This window comes from Equus asinus, chromosome 20 (genome assembly GCF_041296235.1).
Source record: "Equus asinus isolate D_3611 breed Donkey chromosome 20, EquAss-T2T_v2, whole genome shotgun sequence".
NCBI classification, from domain to species: Eukaryota; Metazoa; Chordata; class Mammalia; order Perissodactyla; family Equidae; genus Equus; species Equus asinus.
In genome coordinates this window covers 19,610,752-19,635,817 of record NC_091809.1, presented here as the reverse complement: position 1 = coordinate 19,635,817, position 25,066 = coordinate 19,610,752, and the positions used below count along the sequence as shown (strand labels likewise).

The following is a 25,066-nucleotide window of genomic DNA, read 5'->3' as shown; positions in this document are numbered from 1 at the left end:
AACTTTGCAGGTGTTCTGTGAAATTCAATGCAGGAAGCTGTTCACTAGGAGGTACTATGATTCCCAGGCAGGAGCTATATCCCAGATGTAGTGCTGAAAATAAATCAAGCCCCTCGACTTCCAATGGTGACAAAAATAGAAGGCACTCCAGTAACTTCTTTGATCCTCCTATGACACCTCCACTGTTTTCACCCAAGACACATAGAGATCATCCTTTGAAAATTTTGTGATTATGAGAAATGTGATCTACTTAATTTTGCTAACTTTCCTTTCTCCTCTCTTGCTTGGCACTCAGCATCTCTTTCTAACAGTAAAAGAGTTCTCCACAGAATAAGGACCCCACCAAAGGCAGCAAGCTTAGGGAATGGAGCTCATTTTTGAAACACCACAGAGCTATACAAACGGCAAGTTAGATTTCAGCCCCAAGTTAAAATTCACTCATCCACTATACTATCTAGTCATTTTAGAAGAAATGGATGATGCAAAAATCAGACATTCTGCTCACCCAGTATTTCTGTCACTTTAACTCATTCTAGAAACCCTAGTCCAAATCAGACAATACAATCAAAGAGAAGGCGTCCTCCTGATGAGTTTTCTCAAGGATCCCTTCATGTCTCTGTTCCTCAGGCTGTAGATGAAGGGGTTCAGCATTTGAGGGACAACAGTGTACATCATTGAAACCACAGCAGTATTTCTGGAAGAGTTAGTAAGAGCAGAACTAATGTATACCCCAAAACTCGTTCCATAGAATAAAGATACAACTGAGAGGTGAGATCCACAAGTGGAAAAAGCTTTATACTTTCCATCGACTGATGGCATTCTCAAAACAGAGGAGACTATCCTAATATAAGAGAAAATGATTCCACACACAGGAATACCACCAAATACACTACTTGCAAAATATATCAGGATGTTATTGATGAGGGTATCAGAACACGCAAGCTTGATGAGCTGAACAACTTCACAGAAGAAGAGAGGGATTTCCAGGTTTGTGCAGAAGGTCAGCTGCAACCCCATCAGACTGTGTAGGAGTGTATCTGCAAGGCTAATGAACAGGGAGACGAGAATCAGCAGTCCACAGAAGTTGGCGTTCATGATGACTGTGTACCTCAGTGGGTGACAAATGGCCACATAGCAGTCATAGGCCATTATTGCAAGGAGAAAATTTTCCAAACTAGCAAAAAACAGGACAAAGTAAATTTGTGTAATGCACCCTGTGTAAGTAATGCTCTGATTCTGAGCTTGGATGTTCATCAGCATCTTTGGGATCGTGGTTGTGCTTAAACAGATGTCAGTAAAAGAGAGGTTAGAGAGAAAGAAGTACATGGGGGTGTGGAATTGGGAGTCAGAGATGACATTCAGGACAATGAGCATGTTTTCCAGGATGGTGACCAGGTACATGGAGAGGAAGAAAAGGAAGAGGAGAGACTGAAGTTCTGGATCATCTGTCAATTCCAGGAGAAAAAATTCTGAAACATCTGTGTGGTTTCTGTGTTCCATGTTTCTGATGAATCTGATGGAAAAGATAGGGTGAAAAGACAGTAAAGTTAATGGGCCCTGATTAAGCAGCAGAAGCATCAACTGGGAACTTGTTAGAAACAACTAATTGTGGCAGTACTCCAGACTTACTATTGATGAACTCTGGGGTGAAGATCAGCAATTAGTTTTAATAAGACCTCCAAATGAACTTGACATTGTAAAATTTGAGATCACAGATGAAAATAAAGCAAAAATTTCTGCATATTGTGAACCCAAGAGAATATGCAAATCTTTCCCTCTGCTAATCTCTCCCTCTGTCATCATCATCTCTCAGCCTCCTCACCCTTCCCTTGACTTCCTTTATTGCCCATTATTTTTATTGATTGCCAACTCTGTTTCACACCTTGTGTCAAGAGCTGAGACTGAAACACAGAATAAGACATGTGTTTCCTTCAGAAACAATCAAACAGAAGGGCGGGAATGAATTTATCAAATCTCTTTTTTAGAGTTTGGTCCCCAAACTTTGGCATGCCTCAGAATCATCTGAAAGTCTTGTTAAATTACAGATGAGTTAGATCATACAATCACTCCATGTATCATTGGGGAAACTTATGTAAAGCAATATTACATCATGGACACAAAGTACACGGTTAATTCATGACAACAAATAGCTCTGAGATCAGATCATCTGACTACTGAATTGTCTCACTTAAGTAATTTCTGTTAATGCCTTTGGATAGTACAGATTTGGCATTCCTAAACCATCACTCAGATCTTATAATCCCTCTTTAAAATTGTAATATTTCATCAACAATGCCCCAAATCTTTTCAGTGCCCTACAATGTATGTCCACCTCTACTCATGAAATATGCTGTGGCAGGTGCATGGCATCCATGCAAGTATACACTCTGCACCTCAGCAAAGGTTGGATAATCTTCTCCTATGGAAATGCTACTCAACTGCATTAGCAATGGATTCTAAGATAAGCTGGAAAACTGTCAATGAGACTCTCTCATTGTAAGAGAATTTCTTCACCTAAGGTAATAGGTGGCATGTTAATTTTAGAGAAGAAAGCAACTAAATGAGAGAGAGAATGAAATGCATAGCCTCTTAATAAAATAGATAAAACTAACTTCAATTTTTGGTTCTTGGAAGACAGAGACTTGAAAAATAAGACAGACTTTTATGGTCTTTATAAGATAATCAAGTGTCCTAAAAGGATTCTCTCCCTCAAGGGGAAATAAAATGTGTCCATGACAGCCTTTATCACTTGGTGTATTACTTATAATCAAACACACAGAATTTAATCCACACCAGCACTTGCTTTGTGAAGGGGGATATTTTTCAACTGTATCAAAACCTAATGTCCTCATTGGTATAATGAAAACTGTCATAAATACTTATGAGAGTGTGGTAATGATGAAAAATTAATAGAAGAAAAACATCCAGCCAACACTCAGCCTCTGGAATCCTTAAATTGACATTTCCTATTGTGTTTTTTTCTGCCGTGAACTCTCCTCAGGAAATTTTTCCCTCCTCAGAATGTTTCTTCCTCAGCACGTTTCCCTCCTGAGAAAAAAGCAATGGCTTGGGGCAAGCTGAAGAAAGACCATAAAAATAGATAAATCCCTAGACAATAACTGAAAATTTCAGGGAAGAGTTTCTGAGCTGAACCTCCAACTGGGAACCTTTTTCCTACAGAAAAGGAATGAAGGAAATATCAATGATATCAATATTCATTTGAAATGGACATATGATAAAATATATAGCAATAAAAATGAATCCAATAATAAAAAGAATCAGATATATGAATCAACACAAATAATGAAAACCAAAAAAAGAAAAAATATATATGACAAAAACATTTCCGCATAAGAAAATTTTAAATATTTTTTTATCCTCCATAGATACATTTCTTTTCATTATGGATTATTCAAGTGAAACAAAAGCACAGAAATAACAATGAAGTGCTTAGTACACGTCACTCAAATTTATCACATTCATACTTTTCCCTATTCTCATTGTAGATATTTTCACTGTAAAACAATACAGCTATATGTGAAGCTCCCACAATATTTGAACGATCTTGATTCTTTTCCTCCCCCGAAGGAATCACTACAAGAACTTCGTATACAGTATTCCCTTGCAATTTTCACTATAATTAGTATTATTATTCCATCATCAATTACATTGTTTTGCATTTTGAAAGTTTTGTTAAACTAAAACCTACTGTACATGTCATTTAAAATTTTCATCCTTGTGCAATTAATTTTTTTTTATTAATTTTGATGTATTTAGTCCTGTTTCATAAATTTTAATTAGCAGAGATTAGTTCACTGTATTGTCTAATCATGATTTATTTCTCCATTCATAAATTGATATGTATTATGGTTAATGCCTTTCTTCCTACAGATCTTTATGAATACACAAAAAATATAAAGCAATACATGAGGTATACCATCCCATTCTAGATAGTGTCTAAAGAATGGGGAGAACAAGAACTGAGGGGGATACAAATGAGATGTCTTCTATGTGCATATTATTTTGCTACTTTATAAAAAAGACCAGAAGCTCATATTTCAAAATGTCAACATTTGTTAATTTTGGAATGAGTTGAAGGATGGTCATATTTTTTTATGATACTATCTCTGCTGTTCTTATATAAAATACATGGTAATTTCATAAAAAGTCACCAGTGTAGTAGGAAGGCAGCCAGCTAAATCTCTGTGTTTCCACTTTCTCTACAGTATCCTCAGAGCCCAGCTACAGGGATTATAAAATCACTTCTCTGTACAATGGTATATCAAGAACGAGGAACAGAAATGAAAGGAAAAGCTGACCAAACACCTTCCCCATGATGACACATGAATTCAAGTAAATGGCAGACATATTTATAACAGTTGTCATGTTCGACAAGGGGCAGATTTCTGCTCAGGAGGAAAAGGTTTCTGCCATTTTTCAGAGAAATCAGGAGGCCAGAAGATTGAGAACTGGCTGAGGACTTGTACAAACATACATGAAAACTTGTCAACAAGAAGGCAGTTAGGCTGCAGTCCCTTGAGACACCTGGTTCTGATCATTTCATGCATGTGCTGTCTTCATTTCTTCCCACAGATGAATTTGTGGTAAAATGTCCTCATTACCAAAGCGTTAACTAAGGGACTTTAAGTTACCTAACTGGTATCACTGTGTAATCCTGCTAGACATGTTACCTGGATATTGAAAACAGAAGATATGTCTTCAGGAAGGGCAGAGAGACCGAGTGAAGCAATGGGCTCCTGGCTCAGAAAGTTCATCCCTGGATGGAGCCTCAATTGTGCTTGTTCCTGACCAGGCAAGTGCTGTTGAATCAAGTTGTCACAGGCTGACTCTTTACAGTCTCTGTATCCCTGGGGGATCAATATCCAAAGCTCCTCACTAAACTAGTATTTTTAGTGTCATTCTCTTCCTTGGGCACTGTAAATCCTTAAAGACCAAGAAAATAGAAGAGAGAAATCCTTGATGTCTAATCCTTGACCTTGTTAAGCCAAGTGTATACCATCCAGTTCTCTCCACATGTGCATGTTCACCTCTTTTTCACATACCTTGCACACAAGCACACATACTCATTTTGTACTGAATTCCAGCTTCTCTTTTTAAAGTCAGAAACAAAAGCATCCATATCTAATTAATGATTTCTTGGAGCCTGATTCCAGTTTTAAGTGTGAAAACAGTCCATGTTTTGGATATAAAAAATGTTTTTGTAAATATAGGTGAGATACTATAAAGTTAAAAAATTTAGGGGTATTTCATCTTTAAAGTCAATGGATGTTTCCTGTATATTAATTTATGGTCTCTATATTTCACACAGAATCTCATCTGTTCTCTGTCATCAGTATTGACCATGATCGATATTCAGAGAGTTCATACTCCTTTTTCAGACTTTCGTAACCACATTTATCATGCAATAAATTCAATGCATATTTTGCTCTCCTTTGAGAACATTTGATTGATTTATATTTCTTTATTTTAGCTTGTCTTGTGATAAAATACAATGTCACTGAAAGGCAGTAGAGTGCAATTATGCCCATAAGTCAGAGAAAGACAAATACTGTATGATGTCTCTTATATGTGAAATCTAAAATAGTAAAACTCATGGAAATAGAAAGTAGAATGGTGGTTCTAAGAACTGAAAAGTGGGGGAAATGGAAAGATGTTGGTCCAATGGAGCAAACTTTCAGTTATGAGATTAATAAGTTTCAGGGATTTAATATACAACATGGTGACTGTAGTTAACAATACAATATTTTGTACTTGAAAGTTTCTTACATGTATCAAATAATTATATTGCATATCTTAAATTTGCACAATTTAATATGTCAATTATGTCTTAATTAAGCTGGAGAAAAAGAACACCAACAACCTACAGTATCTGCAGTATTCTGTTCCAATACTGGTCTGCTTCTCCCTCAAGAAGATCCAATATTCTGATTATTAAAGTCAGCATTTCCTGAATTTTTTTGATAGTTTCTCTACTCTTCCTAAACCTGAAAAAGGAACAGCTTACTTTTACTGGGCTTTGACCTTATAGCATTGAATTCAAAGTTATGTGTTCTTTTTGGTCTTACTTCTTCACTTTTGCAGGGAAAGAGTCTCCTTGAGCTAACAACTATTGCCAATATTCCTTCTTCCCCCCACCCCCAAGTATGGTTGTATATCCTAGCTGCAAACCCTTCTGGCTCTTCTACATGAGCCACCACCACAGCATGGCAACTGGCAGATGGATGGTGAGGTTCCATGACTGGGAAATGAACCCAGCTGGCTGAAGTGGTGAGAGAACCAATTTTTATCCACTAGGCCATCAGGGCTGGCTCTGGTCTACTTCTTTTGTTCAATAAAATACTTGCAAATTAAAAATAAAAGCAGAGGAAAATTTGACTGCAGAAGAAGAGAAGATGAAATGATGACAGAAGCAGAGATTGGTGTCATGTGCTTTAAAGATGGAGGAATGGCCAAAAGCCAGAAATACAGGTGGGCCAGTAGAAGGTGAAAAAGGCAAACAATGAGAATCTCTCCTCAGAGACTCCAGAAGAAACCAGATCTGCCAATTCCTAGAATTTAACCCAGTGAAATATTCTGACTCCAGACTTCTGACCTCCACAACTATAAGAGAATAAATTTGTGTTGATTAAAAAGAAAGTCAAGTCATACTAGATTAGGATGGGCTCTAAATAAAAATGACTGATGTCTTCAATATAAGTTGTTATGGCAATTCTTTTACGTCTGGACTGAACAATAAAATTAACTTATTATGGATGGGCAGTCTAGGCCATATTTGAAGGCTCTTATTGGGAGCTTATCTCTCCTACTGTACTACTTCTTGTTATATTGAGCGAAATATTCTGAATTTTTATTTTTGAGTCACATGCTTTGGTGCCTTACTGATTGGCTGACTATTTAGTTTTCAAAAATTGTGGTAAAATAAAAATAATTTAACTTACTGTTTTAACCATTTTTTTATTAATGTTATGATGGATTACAACCTTGTGAGATTGCAGTTGTACATTTTTGTTAGTCATGTTGTGGGTACACCACCTCCCCCTTTGTGCCCTCCCCCCACCCCCCCTTTTCCCTGGTAACCACCAATCAGATCTCCTTGTTAATATACTAACTTCCACCTATGAGTCGAGTCATATAGAGTTCATCTTTCTCTGACTGGCTTATTTCGCTTAACATAATACCCTCGAGGTCCATCCATGTTGCTGCGAATGGGCCAATTTTGTCTTTTTTTATGGCTGAGTAGTATTCCATTGTGTATATATACCATATCTTCTTTATCCAATCATCAGTTTCTGGGCATGTAGTTTGGTTCCACGTCTTGGCTATTGTAAATAATGCTGCGATGAACATAGGGGTGCAAGGGACTCTTGGGATTTCTGATTTCAGGTTCTTAGGATAGATACCCAGTAATGGGATGGCTGGGTCATAGGGTATTTCTATTTTTAACTTTTTGAGAAATCTCCATACTGTTTTCCATAGTGCCTGTACCAGTTTGCATTCCCACCAACAGTGTATGAGGGTTCCTTTTTCTCCACAACCTCTCCAACATTTGTCGCTCTTGGTTTTGGATGTTTTTGCCAATCTAACGGGTGTAAGGTGATATCTTAGCAAAAGATTGAAAATTGACCATTCTTTTTCACCACACACCAAAATAAGCTCAAAATGGATCAAAGACCTAAAGATTAGGCCTGAAACAATAAGTCTTCTGGAAGAGAATATAGGCAGTACACTCTTTGACATCAGTTTCAAAAGAATCTTTTCCGACACTATAACTCCTCAGTTGAGGGAAACAATAGAAAGAATAAACAAATGGGACTTCATCAGACTAAAGAGCTTCTTTAAGGCAAGGAAAACAGGATTGAAACAAAAAAACAGCTCACTAATTGGGAAAAAATATTTACAAGCCACTTATCCGACAAAGGGTTAATCTCCATAATATACAAAGAACTCACACGGCTTAACAACAAAAAAATAAACAACCCGATCAAAAAATGGGTAGAGGACATGAACAGACATTTCTCAAAAGAAGATATGAATATGGCCAATAGACACATGAAAAGATGTTCATCATCGCTAATCATCAGGGAAATGCAAATCAAAACTACACTAAGATATCACCTTATACCCGTTAGAGTGTTTTAACCATTTTTAAGCGTACAGTCCAGTGGCATTAAATACATTCATATGGTTGTGCTTAATCACCGCCATCTACACATAAAACTCATCATCTCACAAAACTGAAATCTGTGCCTGTTAAACAGTAACAATCTGTACCTACTTGCCCCCAGACTCTGACAACCTCATTTTAATTTCTGTGACTGAATTGCACTACTCTAGAAACCTCATGTAAATAAAATCACAAATTATTTGTCCTTTTATGACTGGCTTATTTCACTTCTCTGAATGTCTTCAAGACTAATCCGTGTGGTAGCATGTTTCAGAATTTCCTTTCTTTTTAAAGTTGAGTAATGTCTCATTGGATGGATATATCATAATTATAATATTCATTCATCAGTCAATGGAATCTTGAGTTGCTTTCACCTTTTGAATATCATGAATAATGCTACTGTGAACATGAGTATACAAATACCTGTTTGAATTCCCGCATTCATTTATTTTGGTAATATACCCATAGTTGAAATAACTAGGTCATATAATAATTCTATTTTTAATTTTTTGAGGAAATACTATTTTGATAGCAGCTGCACTATTTTACATCCCCACCAACAGTGCACAAGAGTTCTAATCTCTCCACATCATTGTCAATACTTTAATCTGTTTTTCTTTTCTTTTTATAGTAGCCATCTTAATGCATATCAGGTGGTATCTCATTGTGGTTTTGATTTGCATTTCCTTAATGATTAGTGATGGTGAGCATCTTTTCATGTGATTCTTGGCCATTTGTATATCTTCTCTGGAGAAAGTCTATGTAAGTCCTTTGCCCTTTTTTTTTTTTTTTGGTGAAGAAGATTCACCCTGAGCTAACATCTGTGCCAATCTTACTCTATTTTGTATGTGGGACACCACCACAGCATGGTTTGATGAGTGGTGTATAGGTGCATGCCTGGCATCTGATCTCATGAACACTAGGCCACCGCAGCAGAGTGCACTAATTCAAACTTAACCACTACACCACTGGGATGGCTCATTGTTTCATTCTATTTTTTGCAAACTTGGAAAACTTTGTCCTTGCAGCAATGGAATATGAGGATTATGTGGCCATCTACCATCCACCGAGGTACATGATCACCATGAAGTTCTTCATCTGTGGTCTGCTGATTCTACTATCCCTGATCATTAGCATTGCAGATGCCCTGCTCCACAGTCTGATGGTGTTGCCACTGTCCTTCTGCACAGACCTGGAAATCCCTCATTTCTTTTGTGAACTTGCTCAGGTCATTAAGCTTTTTTATTCTAACACTGTCATAAAAAACATCCTGGTATATTTAGTGACTGGTATACAGGGTAGTGGTCCTCTCCCTGGGATTATTTTTTCTTACATTCAAATTGTCTCCTCCATTCTAAGAATAGCATCCACCAGGGGAAAATATAAAGCCTGTTCTACCTCGAGATTTGATGTCTCTGTTGTTTCCTTATTCTATGGCACAGCTTTAGGGGTGTACATTAGTTCTGCACTTACTCACTCTTCCAAGAAGACTGATAGAGCCTCAATGATGTACACCATGGTCTCTCCAATGTTGAATCCCTTCATCTACAGCCTTAGGAACAGGGACATGAAAGAAACCTTGATGAAACTCATCTGAGGAACATTTTATTGGTTATTGTGCACCTACCTTGGGTTTGGGCTTCTAGAATGAATCAAAGTACAGGAATACTGGGTGAGTCAGAATCTTGGACTCTTCATTCACCAAGTTCTTAAGCTAAATGGTTAAATACCGAAATAACTAAGGGTGGTTCAACTGAAGTTTGAACACTGAAGTTTTGGTCTTCTCTAACATCGGGATTTTGTGAACTCCCTGAGCTTGACGTTTTCTATCAGTTTCCATGGAAGTACAACTTGAGTAATGGATTCTTTGCATAGTGATTTTGAGGGGAATGTTCTTAGAAGGAATGTTAGTGACTGAAAAAGGATAGGACAGGATAAGAAGCTAAACAAGGGTATCATCCTTGCCAGAGGACTAGCCTCAGTGTTTATTTCAGGTGCTCTTAACACACACACAAGATAATGTCAATTATGTGTGGAGATGGATATGTTAATTTGCTTAACCATGGTAATTTCATTATGTGCATATATAGAATCATCATGCTGTATACCTTAAAAGTAAAAAAAAAATGTTAAAGAAGTGGAGAGAAAGGTGTAATATTCTCTTGGTCTTTCAAGGTGAGGCAATCAGCCAACGTGAATTCAGCAAAGAGAATGAATTTCTCAAATTAAGGTCTTTCTGTTGATGGTTTCCTTTCCTATGCAAAAGCTTTCTAGTTTGATAGAGTTCCAGCTACTTATTTTTACTTTGTTTCCTTTGCTTTCAGTATCAAATCCAAAAACTCATTGCAAAAATCAACATCAAAGAGGTTACCCTCTACATTTTCTTCTACGAATTTTACTTTCATATCTTACATTGAAGTCTTTAATCCATTGAGTTGACTCTTGTGAGTGGTGTTAAATGGGAGTCCAGTTTCATTCCTTTTTATTTTTAATTTTTTATTGAGGTAACATTAGCTGATAATTGTGTAAATTTCAGGTGTACATCATTATAGTTCAACTTTTCTGTACATTCTTGAATCCTCCTTACCTGAAAGAGTATCTACTTATCTATGAACAGAAATCAGCAGAGCCATTTGGCTCGAGCCTATTTACCATTTTATGTTTCAGTTCTTTTTGTGGTATGTGGAAACTTATCTTTTGTTGAGCCTGGGTTCTTCTGTCACTAAATTCTTCTAAAATGACTAGATAACATAATGGCTAAATACATCTTAACTTGAGATTGAAACCTGACTTAATCTGAATTTTGTTTTGTGTAGATCTGTGTTGTTTGACAAATGATTTAAATTCTTAACTCATTCTCTTTTCTCAGGTTTCATATAAGGAGAATCTGAAGTAGTGTTAAAGTTGCAGTAATATTTTCATGGTGACTCTCAGAAGAAGGAAAGGTGTAGAAGATGGATAGTGCAGGGAAAGAATGATGGCAGGAAGAACAGCTGTGGTGACTTCTGGAGCTGGCTTCCACCTGCTCCCATGATATGAACATGTCAATTGAAACATAAACTTAGGCCTACAGTGAGACAGGGAGCTTATCCTTCATAGCGTAATTTAGGTAATTATTAGGACCAGTCACTGGCAAACTATATTCTTTTGAGGCAACATTAGCATCCATTATAATCAGTTTCATTATCTACAAAATTGGCACAATGATATCATCTTAGTAGTTTGAGATGAATGTGAGATATTTGAACTTCATCACTGAGGAAACCTTCAGTTCTAATAAGAAAAAAACAATTCCTATTTCTAGTATGGTCAAACAGTAAAGGGAATTACCTGTCATTACAAGACTCCAGAGGTCGGGGGAGTGTACAAAAACAACAAAGTATAGATCATTCATTCCTCCATTTGGTAGCTTAATCCTAGGGCTGGTTCTCCTCAAGATCACAAGGTTGTGCCAGCAAATGCAGTATCATACTTGAGCATGATGGCCAGAGTCAGAAAACAGTTCTCCGCTGCTTCAGATAAAAATGTGTCTTTTGATTGAGACAAGAAGACATCTGTAGTTGGTGAAATGGTGGCTCTCAATAAAATATATCCACGTATTAACTTCCCTAATATTTGGAAGCATACTAAGTGTCCATGGATGGGTAATTGGATAAAGAGGATGTGACATATATATATGTATACATATATATATAATATAGATTGTACACTATAAATGTACAATGGAATGTTGTTCAGTCATAAAAAAGAAGGAAATCCTACCATTTGTGACAACATGGATGGACCTTGAGGGCATTACGCTAAGTGAAATAAGTCAGATGGAGGGGGACAAACACTACATGATCTCACTTATATGTAGAATCTAAAATAAAACAAAACAAAATCCCGAGCTCATAGATATAGAGAAAAAATTGGTGGTTGTCAAACAGGGGGAGTATGGGTGGGAGAAATTGGTGAAGGGAATGAAAAGGTAAAAACTTCCAGTTATAAGATAAATATCATGAGGATGAAATATACAGCACTGTGACTATAGTTAATAATACTGTATTACATATTTGAAAGATGTTAAGAGAGTAAATCTTAAAGTTCTCATCACAAGAAAAACACTGTAAATATGTATAGTGACAGATGATAACTATACTTATTGTGGTGATCATTTCACAATATGTACAAATATAGAATCATTAAGTATATGCCTGACACTAATATAAATCTATATTTCACTTATACCTAAATTAAAAAATAAAAATAGAACTACTATACGATCTTGGAATCCTACTTCTAGGTGTCTGTGCAAAGGAAACAAAATCAGTATCCTAGAGTGATATTTGCTCTTGCATGTTCATTTCAGTATTATTCACAATAGCCAAGATATAGAAACAACCTAAGTGTCCATTGATGGATGAATGGATGATGAAAATATGGTACACACGTACAATGAACTATTATTTAGCTACAAAAAAGAAGGAAATTCTTTCCTTTGTGACAACATGGTTGAACTTGGAGGACATTAGCCCACCAGAGAATGGCAAATACTATATGGTATCACTTACATGTGGAGTCGTAAAAACAAGTAAAACAAGCCAAAACAAGCCAAAACAAGAGAGAGTAAAATAGCAGTTGCCCGGTGCTGGAGTGGTCAGAGAAGTCGGGAGATGTTAGTCAAAGGGTATACATTTTCAGTTATAAAATGAATCAGGTCCAGGGATTTAATTCACAGCGTGGTGACTAAACTTAAAAATACTCTACTGTATATTTGAAATTTATGAAGAGGGTGTATCTTAAGTGTTCTAAACAAAATAAATGGTAACTATGTGAAGTGATTGATTTGTTAATTAATTTGATTTTGGTAATCATTTCACAATGGATGCATACATCAAGTCATCACATTTTAAACTTTAAATATATAGTTTTAACTGTCAATTATACCTCAATAAAGGTGGAAAAAAGTCCAGTTTTAAAAACTTGAAAAGTTTCCTATTTTTTAATGTCACCGTACATAATATACAAATAGAAAACACTGAAAATAAATAAATAGCTGCTAAATCCAACAACATAATTGAATCTCAGATGCACAATGAAGAGAATAACAACAAGTCAAAGGATGCATTCATTAATTTCAAACTTTAACAAGTTGAAAAGAAAGTGAATTTATTCAGTAAACAGTAAATAGATATATACTGGGATCTTAGAGATGCATCAGAGTCTTAAGATAATGACCATCTTGTAAGACAAGAATGATCAAATACTGGCCAAATTAATCCAATTTCTGTCTCCATAGCTACATTGCTTCCTCCTTTTCTGTGTGTCATCTTCATTTCTGTCTATCTTAAAATTATACATGTAGGGCCCACCCAGATAAGACGGAATAAACTCCTCCTCTGTAAATATCCTTTTCCAAATCAGTACAATCATCCTCTTAGTGTAAGTTAATACTCACAAGTTAGGAAGATTAAAGTGTAGACATAGCATTTTGAGGGTCAACATTCAACTCACTACAGAGAGGTCATCTTGTTGACTGCTTGGAAAGCTCTGTTAACAGCTTCCCCAGGGAAGAGCAGGCAGATTTCTGTCTCAGGGCACCATGTCCACATAAGACGCCTGCGTTTGCTACCACCAAATGCTGACACTGACAAAGACTCTTCATGGAGATCTTAATGAATCACTATTCTTCCTGTACATTCCCTATCTCTGAAGTCCCTGTAATGAAAGATAACTTTTTTAATTGTTTGATAACTTGAAACTTAGAGCTTCTTTTTCTTGTTACAAATGAAGGCTTTCTCATGGATGAAGTCAATTATGTCACAATCATTTCATACCACAAAGGTATTCTAATTATGCCAATTTTATAGATAATGACATAAGTATGGTGGACGTTAATGTTGTCTCTGAAGGATACAGTTTACTAGTCACTTGTCTCACTACTTTCTAAATTAGGATATGAAAGATCAGCTCCCTTCCCCCACTGTTAGCCTAACACTGGGGTGCAAATTCATACATTTCACTATTGTCATTGTAAGTGTTTTTATTGAAATAAATAATGCAGATATATGTGAATCCCCCACATCATGTATTTGAACAATCTTAACTTTTTTTGCTTCCGCAGGGGAACCACTACATGAACTTCCCATATTATTCCCTTGTAGCTTTTACTATAACTGATATTATTGTTCCATGATCAACTTCATTGTCTTGCCTTTTGAAAGCTTTATATAAACCAAACCATATAATACATGTCATTTACAATTGGCATTCTTATGTAATTTATCTTTATTTTAAAATATTTAAATCCACTTTATTAATTTTAATTGCCAGAGAGTATTTCACTACATTTTATTTTCCTACTCCCTAACTGATAGGTATTATTGTTAATGCATTTCATCCTACTGATGTTTATGAATACACATGCAATATAAAAACATATATGGGGATACTATCACATTCTTAATGCTATTGTCTCTAGGAGGGGGAGAAGAAGAACTGAGGGACATACAAAAGAAATGTCTTCTATTCTATCCTATTTTGTTACTTTATACAAAAAACCTGAAGCTGACAAAGCAGAATGTCAACATTTGCTAATTCTTGGATGACTTGAAGAATGGTCATTTTTTAAATTATAGCATTTCTGTTGCCGTTATATAAAATACATGGTAATTTTATGAAGAAACATGTGTACTAGAAAGACAGCTGGCTGAGTCCATCTGTTTCTACTTTCTCACCAGCATCCTTACAGCCGAGCTACAGGAATAATACAGACACTCTTCTGTACAATGGTGTACATGGACCCAGAGTTGAAAATGAAAGGCAAAGCTGACCAAACCTCTTCCACATGACCACCACAAGAATTCAGGTGAATGTCAGAATGTTATGTAACAGCCATCATGATTGAGAAGGGGTGGGTTTCTGCTCACGAGAATAACAGGTTCTTTCTTTTAGTAAGTAAATTAAGAGAATAGCAGATTAAGAACAGGGTGAACATAGGATCTTGTCAACAAGTAGAAAGTTAGGCTGCAGTCCAATGGGCACTTGGTTCTGATCATTTCATGCATGTGATCTCCTCATTTCATCCCACAGATGAATTTGTAGTAAAATACCTGTTCTCATTACCAAAGCATTAACTAAGCGACTTTAAGTTACCTGAGTGGCATCACTGTGGAATGAGGCTTGACGTGTCACCTGGATACTGAAGACAGACTATACCTCCTTAGGAAGAGCAGAGAAACTAGCTGAGGCAATGAGCCCCTGGCCAAGAAAGATCAACCCTGAATGGAGCCACAGGTGTTCTTCTTCCTGACCAGGCAAGGGCTGTTGAATTAGGTTTGTCACAAGCTGACTTTTTGCAATCTCTAAATCCCTGAGGGATAAATATCCAAAGCTCCTCAACAGATAAATATTTTTAGTATCATCCTGCTCCTTGGTCACTGCAAATCCTTAAAGATCAAGACAATAGAAGAGTGAAATTCATGATGGCTGTTGCGGACCTTGGTGGGCCAGCTACAGCTCTGTAGCTCTGTACAATTGGGTGCAACGTTCAGCTCTCTCCACATGTTCTTGTTCACTTCCATTTCACATATCTTGCACACACGTGCACACACTCCTTTTGTAATGAATTCCAGACTTTGCTTTTTAAAGTCACAAACAGAAACATCTCTATCTAATTAGTGGTATCTTGGAGCTTGATTCAATTTTAAGTGTGAAAACATAGTTCATGTATTGGGTGGTAATAATATATTTATAAATACAGCTAAGATATTATAAAATTCTAATACTTAAAATTCTTGCACTTTTATAGTCACTGAACGTTTTCTGTACCTTAGTTGCTGTTCTCTATTTTTTTACACAGAAGAATGTGAAATATCTCTATGACCAATTGTGACTGTGATCAATATACACAGACTTCATATTCCCCTTTCAGACCTTCATAACCACTTTTTCCTACGTCCACACAATAGATTAAATGTACATTTTTATTCACATTGGGAGACTTTGGCTTGTCTTATGGTTCTCTATTTTCACTTGTGTTGTGATAAAATGCAATGTCACTGACGGGCGGTACTGTGCAATTTTGTCCTTTATCTAGTGGATCTCAAGAGATTTAATCCATAACTGAACAGATGTGGATGACTTCCCATGTTAATATTCACCGAAAATATTTTTCAAGGACTTCACTATTTTTGGGGGGCGTTAAACAAGATATTTTGCATTTTAACTCTTTCTATATGAACTTTCTTATTCTCTATTTTTTCAGATATATGATTTGAAAATGAACTTATGAAAAGATGGCATAGTAATGTCACTCTTAACCCTCTTAACTTCATCCAATACAACACATGAGAAATAAGGAAAATATAGGAATACATAGATGAGCTCAAAAAAGGATAAAATTTTCCATGTATCACCAAAGAACTGAAACATCAAGTGGTAGCTGGGCTGATGCCAAAGACCTTACAGGTTTAAGTCATAGGTGAGAAGATATTCATTCCTTCAGGTACTGAGGATTAAACGTCCTAAAAGATGATTAAGGGCTTGAAGCTAAGGGCAGAAGTGGAACTTATTTATTTGAGAAAAGTGGGTGAATGTAGGGTTAAGGCCATGACTAAGCCCATGACTGTGGATATAGAATATCCAAAATTGGAGGGAAAAAAAGCTCTAAGGAAGAACTAAACTAATCTGTTGATTTGGTGGACGCATTTGTGATCTTCTCAATGCCCTGAGTAGCAAGTGTCAGTAAACGGAATTCAGGACCAGAGAAGTGGTGATTGGTGAGTGTAATTGTGAACTTGCTCCATAAGGAAGAGTGAGCACATTCATAGTGAGAGCGAGAGAAACTTTCTCATTCAAGTAAAGTCTGCAAATCAAAATACTAATTGGTTGCGATAAAAATAATCCCGAAACAGAAAACCAACAAAATGAATAATCATAACAGGAAGTCCATTAGAGCTGAACAGACAAGAGATGGGAAAAATATTAAAGATCATATCAATGAGGTAATGTCAGACAGATTATGTCAACATCCTACTGACTACAAGGACAGACACTGGGTAGCCCAAGTAAGGTGGCTTTTGAATAATTCTAAAGTTTTAGTTACTTAAATCAAGGTGGTAATTGTGGAAATGGTAAGATTTGGCTGAATTCTGGATATTATTTTGATGGTGCAGAGAACAGGGTTTTCTTGTACACTGGACACAGGGTAGAAGAGAAAGAAGAGTATCAAGGGTGGTGCTTAGTGGGAGAAAACTCAGCACCAGAAAAATGGGATTTGTCATTAATGGTCATAGGAAAAATTGTCTACATATCATATTGTGGATTAATGTCAGGATTTTGGTTTTCAAAATGCTGAGTTTCAGTTACCTCTTAGGCATCTACATGGGGATGTCAAGTGGGTAACTGAATGCAAACTTCTGGAATTCAATGAAGAGCATCTCCATGGAGACAAAAATTTAAGATTCCTTAGAGCGTTGAAAGCCTATCAACCATGAATGTGGATGCTATTGCAAAGGGGTAATAGTAATTAGAGAGGAGGACTGAGTACTGATCCAAGAAGCCCTTCAATGTTGGTGGTTTGGGGATATGAGGGAGATGATATTTGGAGATAGAGAAATTTCAAGTAGTGAGTTAGAAGTTCATCCAAAAAGAAATATGATATTAAAAGACAATAAAAGAAAGCATTTCAGTAAGCAATAAATGAGCGGTTGTTGATAAGTCAACTAAGGGAAAGACAGAAAATTAAACAATGGACTTAAAGGAAGGAACCTTGATGCTCTTTCAGAGTGGGTAATGAGAAGATCTAGAAGCAAGACGCTGAACAGATTCACTTCATAAAACAATGAAAGAAGAGTTGAGTAGAGTGGGTATAGAAAGCTCTTCTGAGAAGTTTTGCTATAAAGGGAGTGGAAAATTGAAGGTGTTGATAAAGCAGGGGTCCAGAGGGATTTTGTTGTTCTTGTGTTGTTTGTTTTTTTTTGGGGGGGGGGAATTCAAATGTACTGGGTGATATTGGAAATTAATTCATGAAAAGGGAAAATTGATGATGTGGCAGAGAGATGGAGGAGTTATCAGAGATTTGTCCTAAAGTAGGCAAGAGATGTTTTTTAGTTCTATTTAGAAGTAGAGGTGTACGTTTTCTTTAGGTGCAGATAAAAATAAACTTTAGACCACTTACACCTAACACACATATACAGAGCACTCCAACCTACAACGGAAAATACATTCTTCCCAAAGGAGCAGAGCACATGTTAAGCAACAAAACAAGTGCTAACAAATTCAAGAAGATTGCAATCATACAAAGTATCTTTTCCTGATCATGATGTAATGAAACAATAAATCATTTGGAGCAGGATAATTGGAAACTCCACCAGTATGTGGACAGTAAAAACACATTCTTAAACAACAGAAGAGTCAAAGAAAAAACTTGTGAGGGAAATACAAAGTAACTTGGGGTAAATTAAAGGAAAAAAAATAAATGCCTCAAGGAACTAGAAAACCAACAAATTAAATCCAAAACTATCAGAAGGAAGGAAATAATAAAGATTAGAGAAGAGACAAACAAAATAGATAATTGGAAAATAATAGAATAAATCGACGAAACTAAGAGTTGGTTTATTGAAAAGATTAACGAGACTGACTAGTCTTTAGTAAGATTTATTAAGAAAAAAAGAGAAGTTTCAAATAAGTAATATCAGAAAGAAAGAAATAGGAGACATTATAACCAATGCCACAGAAATAAAAATATTAGAGAATACAATGAACAATTGTACACCAAAATTAAGGTAGAACACATGGATAAATCCCTTCAAACACACAAAATAGCAAGACTGAGTCATGAAGAGATGGGAAATATGATCAAACCAATAACTAGGAAAGAGATTGAATCAGTAATTTCAAGCCTCCGAACAAAGAAAATCCCAGATGGCTTCACTAGAAAATTCTACCAAAATTTAAAGGAGAACTAACAACTCTCCCGAAAATATTACGAAAATTTGAAAATTTTTACATATTCAGCACATTTCTTGAGTAAATAGTGACCCTGATCATCAGTGCTCTGCAGAGAGGGCTGGGTAAGAGTTCCATCCCATGAGTCAATTATGCCTCTTCATTGTCAATGGATTCATAAGAACCTGTTCTTTTAATTCCTGCTTTCATTTCAATGTCCTATCATTTGGGTTCTTATCACAAAATTATTTCCCTAAATATTCTAATTAGTCTGAGTATTAATAGAAGTTATATCACTAAAATAATCATTATTATAAACTCCTGCCACAACCACTGATGGAACTCTGACTATTACTAGGCATGTATGTTGGCAGTTTGCTTATATTACCTAATTTCATTCTTTCAACAGACCTATAAGTTGGGTACTTTTCTTATTCCTCATTTTCCCTGATGTCACTTAGGGAACATAAGTTTAAGTTTTAGATACATGGATTCATGACGCTCTTGTTAGATGTGATGAAGGGATTTGAATGCAGGCTGCCAGACTTTGGAGTTGACCTCACACCAAGATGTGATATGATCTCTGAGTAGTAAAGTAATAGGTGTCCTGAGAGTCAATCAGATTCCATCACTTGCCTTTTCAAAACTTCCAACTGAATAAAGCCCCAAACAATTTCCCTGATTTTCAAGAACTCATCCCTGAGTACATAGATACTGAGATATTCAGCTTATAGCATCCAACAAAATTCACTCCCAGGACCTTACTCCAAGATTAGAATATACTACCTCATAACCCAAGGTATAATGACTATGTCTATTAACATATGTGCACTATATAACCAATATGACTGTGTTGATGAGACTCTCTTTTCCTCCCAATTATTTGAAGATAAAAACGTTTCTCATAAGGTGATAAGTAGCACATTTCTACTCTCCAAAACAACACAATTGAAGAAGAGGTCACATGCGCAGAGTTTGGAAGGAAAAAAAAAAACTGAACAAAAAGGGCTACAATTTATTAGTGTGACCTAAGTAGAATCTTAAGTGAGAAAAACTCAATCTTCCAACACAAATGTCCAGGGTACTTGACAGGAGAGTTGTTTCTGATTGAGGAAAAGAAAAAAGACTGTCCAGTCAGCCTTAAGAAGTGAAAAGGAAATTGAGCAAAGTATACCTTGACACTTCAAATGCTTTTGTAGTTGTGGGATTTAAAAACAATAATCTATGCTAATTGCTTAGCAGAGAATCTAGCATGTAGTAAGCATGAAACAGTTGTTACTTAAGATGATAATGACAACTAGATGAGAAAATGAGACCTTATTTTTATAATTTTCTTGCCTTCCATACCACACACACAGCAGTGTATGAATAAACACATGCACACTACTTTCTGTTTAGCAGTCAGTCATGTTTTTACTTGAAAGCAAATAGGAAAAGTCATTCTAGTATTTTAAATTTTAAACTAACTGGAGTCATAATTAATCTCTATTAATAGGTTATTACTTCTAGATCGATTTTTCCTTTTAGTTCTTTCCTTCCTGGGTAGCCCATTGGGACCCATCCCATTCTTTATTTCTGAGTTTTTATGGCATATTATGGAAACAACTAATCTCCCAATACACAGAAGTATGCTCCATTTCCTATTCCTTCGTTGTTTTGACACATCTCTCTCAGTTGTATAATTAGCAGATAATGTCAGAAAAAGAAATATTGAAAATTATTCATGACATTCAGATCCTCTTCCTTTTTCCTTTGTTGGGCTTCTTCAAGGGTTGGGTTCCTCTGGTACTGGCTCCTACAGGAATTAGTAATTTATGAGCCAAGATCAACTCAATGGCACTCCTACTGCGTGTGTTGAGATAAGATACCTGATAATATGGTCATAGATTGCTCAAAAAAGTGTACATTTGATTTGCGAGGTTCTGGGTGCATCAATGCATTTGCCCATTACTCTTTCTTTTTTTTAATCTCCCCAAACCTCCAAGTACATAGTTGTATATCTTAGTTGCAGGTCCTTCTAGTTGTGGGATATGGGACGCTGCCTCAACGTAGCCTGACGGGCAGTGCCATGTCCGCGCCCAGGATCCGAACCCTGGGCCACCGCAGCGGAGCTCGCAAACTTAACCACTCAGCCACGGAGCCGGCCCCTTATTCTTATGAACCCATGGTTTAGAAAACATCCCACCCATGTGAACAGTTTATTAATATCCTAATGTTTACAGCTGACAGTCCCAAAACTTTGCTTCACCAATGAGAAACTCTGTGCCCTGAGCATAGCGTCATCACAACATCAATCATTTGGGGTAAGATTTTGACTCAGCCATATCTGATATAACCCAGGCTCCAGAACTTGCTTTGTGAACAAGTAAATTGTAATGACTAAGCAAGAAGACTTCTACTATATTCATTTGTATAATAGGAATCATAGTAAATCCTTATGGGATTGTTGCAAGGATGAGAAATGGATAAGCAAAATCACCAAGCCCAGTGCCTGACATCTGAGACTCTTTCAATGGTTCCTGCAGTTATTTTTTGTTCCATGGATAGGATCACCTGGCATGATTCACTGTAAGGATGAAAGTGGTGGTGGGGCAAGGTGAAGGAAGAGAAGAGAAAGAAAGAACATCATTGGCAGGATATGTGTAACTTTCAAGGGAGAATGAACTAACATTCCCACTGGGAGACTTGCCTGTGTAGAGAAGCTGAGTGAGGGAACCACCCAAATGAATACCAACGATATCAACAATGGTTATTTTGCGTGGACATAGGATGAAATATATAGAAATTAAAATAAATAAGCAGTGTGTCAACACACAAAAAGGAAACTCAAAAGAGAAAAGTGATTTGGCTAAGAAGATATCTAAATTATGAGAAATTTAACTAAGTTTTTAAATTACACAGATAATACAAATTTTCATTTTTGATGATGAAACATTTAAATATATCAGAAAATGTACCAAAAACAATAAAGACCTGAGTATCCACCACTTAGCACCATCAAATAAAAATGTCATCTTACGTTTAGTTTTTATAAAGAAATAAGATAATACATATATATTTGAAGTCCTTCCTGCTTCCCCACTTTATTTCCCACCTTGGTCATTTTTCACTCCACAGAAAGAGCCACTGCACTGAACATGGTATGCATCATTCTCCTGTGTTTTCAATACATTTACTGTGAAAATGATGAGGTTCCAAACAAGCTACCCCAAAACATAGCAGCTTGGTGTATTGAATATTTTAGCCTGAAGGAATTCGAGAAAACAGCAGAAGCAAGAAGATCACTTGGACTTTCTCCCATCCTTTTCCCCTGAAACAGGTTATAGAACCTTCATATGAGGCCTCCTTGTACCCAGAGGAAAGGAGCATTTTTATCTCCAAAAAAGGGACACTGAAAAGAATTCTAACAAAAAAGCCTGGCTAAATTTCCACCAATTATTACTGTATTTACTTCATATTCCATGACATATCATCTTTCTACACAACTGTACATTCTTCATCAATCCTAGCATGAATACACTCATGTATAACTGTTTTTTCAGGTCTTCATTGCCTTGTGAAGGCTTCCACATCACATAAAACTTATATTGAATAAAAATGCATGCTTTTCTCTTGTTAATCTGTCTTGGTTAGTTTAATGTTTAGACCCAGCCAGGGAACCTAAGACGGCAAAGGAAAACTTTTTCTTCCTCTATAATAATAAGAATAAACAATGTTATTATTTTGTGTTTTAATTCTCCATATGCTGTAAATGTTGTATTGAAACAGGTGTTTAAAAGAAAACCTTTCATGGTTTACCAGTCCTGGCATATTTCACTCTGGTTCATCAAGTTTAACTATGGTACATATTTCACTCTCTTATGACATAACAATTTTCTCTTCTCAATTTGATGGGAATTTCCATTGTGGAGTGTATATGTATGTTTATGCATATGGACATACATTAATATATACACACATACACATATGTGGAAAACAGTTTAACATTACCCTGGAAACCTACCAAATTCGAGACTGCTGACCTGGGAAGCAAAGGTGGGGAACAGTGTAGAATATTAAGTGTATATCATCTTTATGTATGCTACTTTTACTTTAAGAAGATAATTCTGATAGCAAAATGTTGGCATTTGTGAATTCTGGATAAGTCTTATTATGTGCACTATTATGACATTAAAATACTTCATACATCAGTAGAGACACCATATTGTTGGAAAATCTGATGGAAAAAATAGGGTAACAGAACTGTCAAATCTGTGGTCCAGCTCCAGAAGCAACTCCAATGACAAACATCATCTGGGAAAGGAAGTAGACTAACACCTAGAAATATGAGGGTGATTTCCGTAAGTACATTATTTGTTACTTTTCAAAAAGACCTGAAGTTGATACAGTAGAGTGTCAACCTTTGTGAATTCAAGAGAGTGTTAATTTAAGTGTGGTGATTTTTTAAAAATTACACTATATATCCTATTGTAACTACTTAAAATGTTGGTAATTTTATGAGATACATGTAGATTATAGTGGAAATTTGAAGATTCTGTCTGGATCCCCTGAGACCTCAGTTCCATGCAAGATGAATAATACAAACATATGTCAAGAACCAGGAATGGGAAAATAAGGTGAAGTTTCCCAAACCTACTGCACCATACTACCATAGGAATGGAAATAAACGTGAGAGAAGTTTATGAGTCATCCGGTTTTAGAAGAGGCAGATTTCTGCTCAGGAAAGAAGTGATACTGGTCATAGTAGACTGAGTACAGGTTAAGTAGATAAGAAGTACTTACATAATGGTGAAAGGTATAAGAAAACATGTGAAAAACACGGCAGACAATAAGGGAGTAAGACCATGGGTGACAGTTCTAATAATCTTATGAAGAAACTCTCTTCACAGCTTCTCCTAGATGAAGCAGTAGCAAAATAATGGCCCTCATTTCCAAACACTGACTAAGGGACATTAGGTTACCTGGTTGGCATCCCAACAAAATCATGCATGACATCTTCTCTGAATGTACCATCTGGGAAATATGTCCTTAGGAAATGCAAAGAGATTGAATGAGCCAATGGGTTCCTGAACAAGAGGGACCATCTATAGGAGGAGCCTCAGATCTGTTACTTCTTTTCCAAGGAAGGATTATCGAAGGAAGTAGTTACAGGCAGATTGTAATCTCTGAACCCCGAGAGTCTCAATTTCCAAAGCTCCCCACTAGCCAAGTAATCTTATTTTCACTGAGATGCTAGGGAAGTTTAAGTCTTTAAAGACTAAGACTCCAGAGGGAAGAATTCAGGATGGCTGATTTTCTGATTCTGAAGTCAGGTGCATACCATTCACAATGCAATTTACCAAGAAATAGAAAAAAACAGTCCTAGAATGCATACTGAATCTTAAAAGACCCCAAACAGTGAAAGCAATCTTGAGCCAGAAGAGCAAAGCTGGAGACATCACTGTCCCTGCTGTCAAATTATATTACAAATCTATAGTAATCAAAACAGTATGGTACTGGTGTAAAAACAAACACATAGACCAGTGGACCAGAATAGAGAACTCAGAAATATGCCCACACATATATGGTCAACTAATATTTGATAAAGGATCTAAGAATTCACAGTGGGGAAAGGATGATCTCTTCAATAAATAGTATTAGGAAAACCAGATATCCTCATGCAAAAGAATAAAATTGGATGTTTATCATACACCATACAAAAACAATGTACTTGAATGGAGCAAAGACTTAAATGTAAGCGCTGAAATCAGAAAACTCCTAGAATAAAACAATTTAAAACTTCCTTGACATACACCTTGGCAAAGAATTTTTGAAAACAGCACCAAAAGCAAAAACAAGAAAAGAAAAAATAAACAAGTGGTACTACATCATATCAAAAAAACTTCTAAACAGCAGAAGGAAAGAAACAACAAAAATAAAGACAACTTGCAAATTGGGAGTAATATTTGC

At 36.2% G+C, this 25,066-nt stretch overlaps 2 protein-coding genes across 2 annotated transcripts; one reads left to right on the top strand and one right to left on the bottom strand.

Moving 5' to 3' along the window:
- Positions 1 to 564: 564 nt before the first annotated feature.
- On the bottom strand, positions 565 to 1,500 carry LOC106823680 (olfactory receptor 7G1-like). Its single transcript, XM_014829497.1, has one exon. It carries the CDS (start codon positions 1,498 to 1,500, stop codon positions 565 to 567), a length of 936 nt encoding a protein of 311 aa, XP_014684983.1.
- Positions 1,501 to 9,158: 7,658 nt separating this feature from the next.
- Positions 9,159 to 9,782, top strand: LOC123278694 (olfactory receptor 7G3-like). The gene has a single exon (XM_044752257.2). It carries the CDS (start codon positions 9,159 to 9,161, stop codon positions 9,780 to 9,782), a length of 624 nt encoding a protein of 207 aa, XP_044608192.1.
- The last annotated feature ends 15,284 nt before the right edge of the window (positions 9,783 to 25,066 follow it).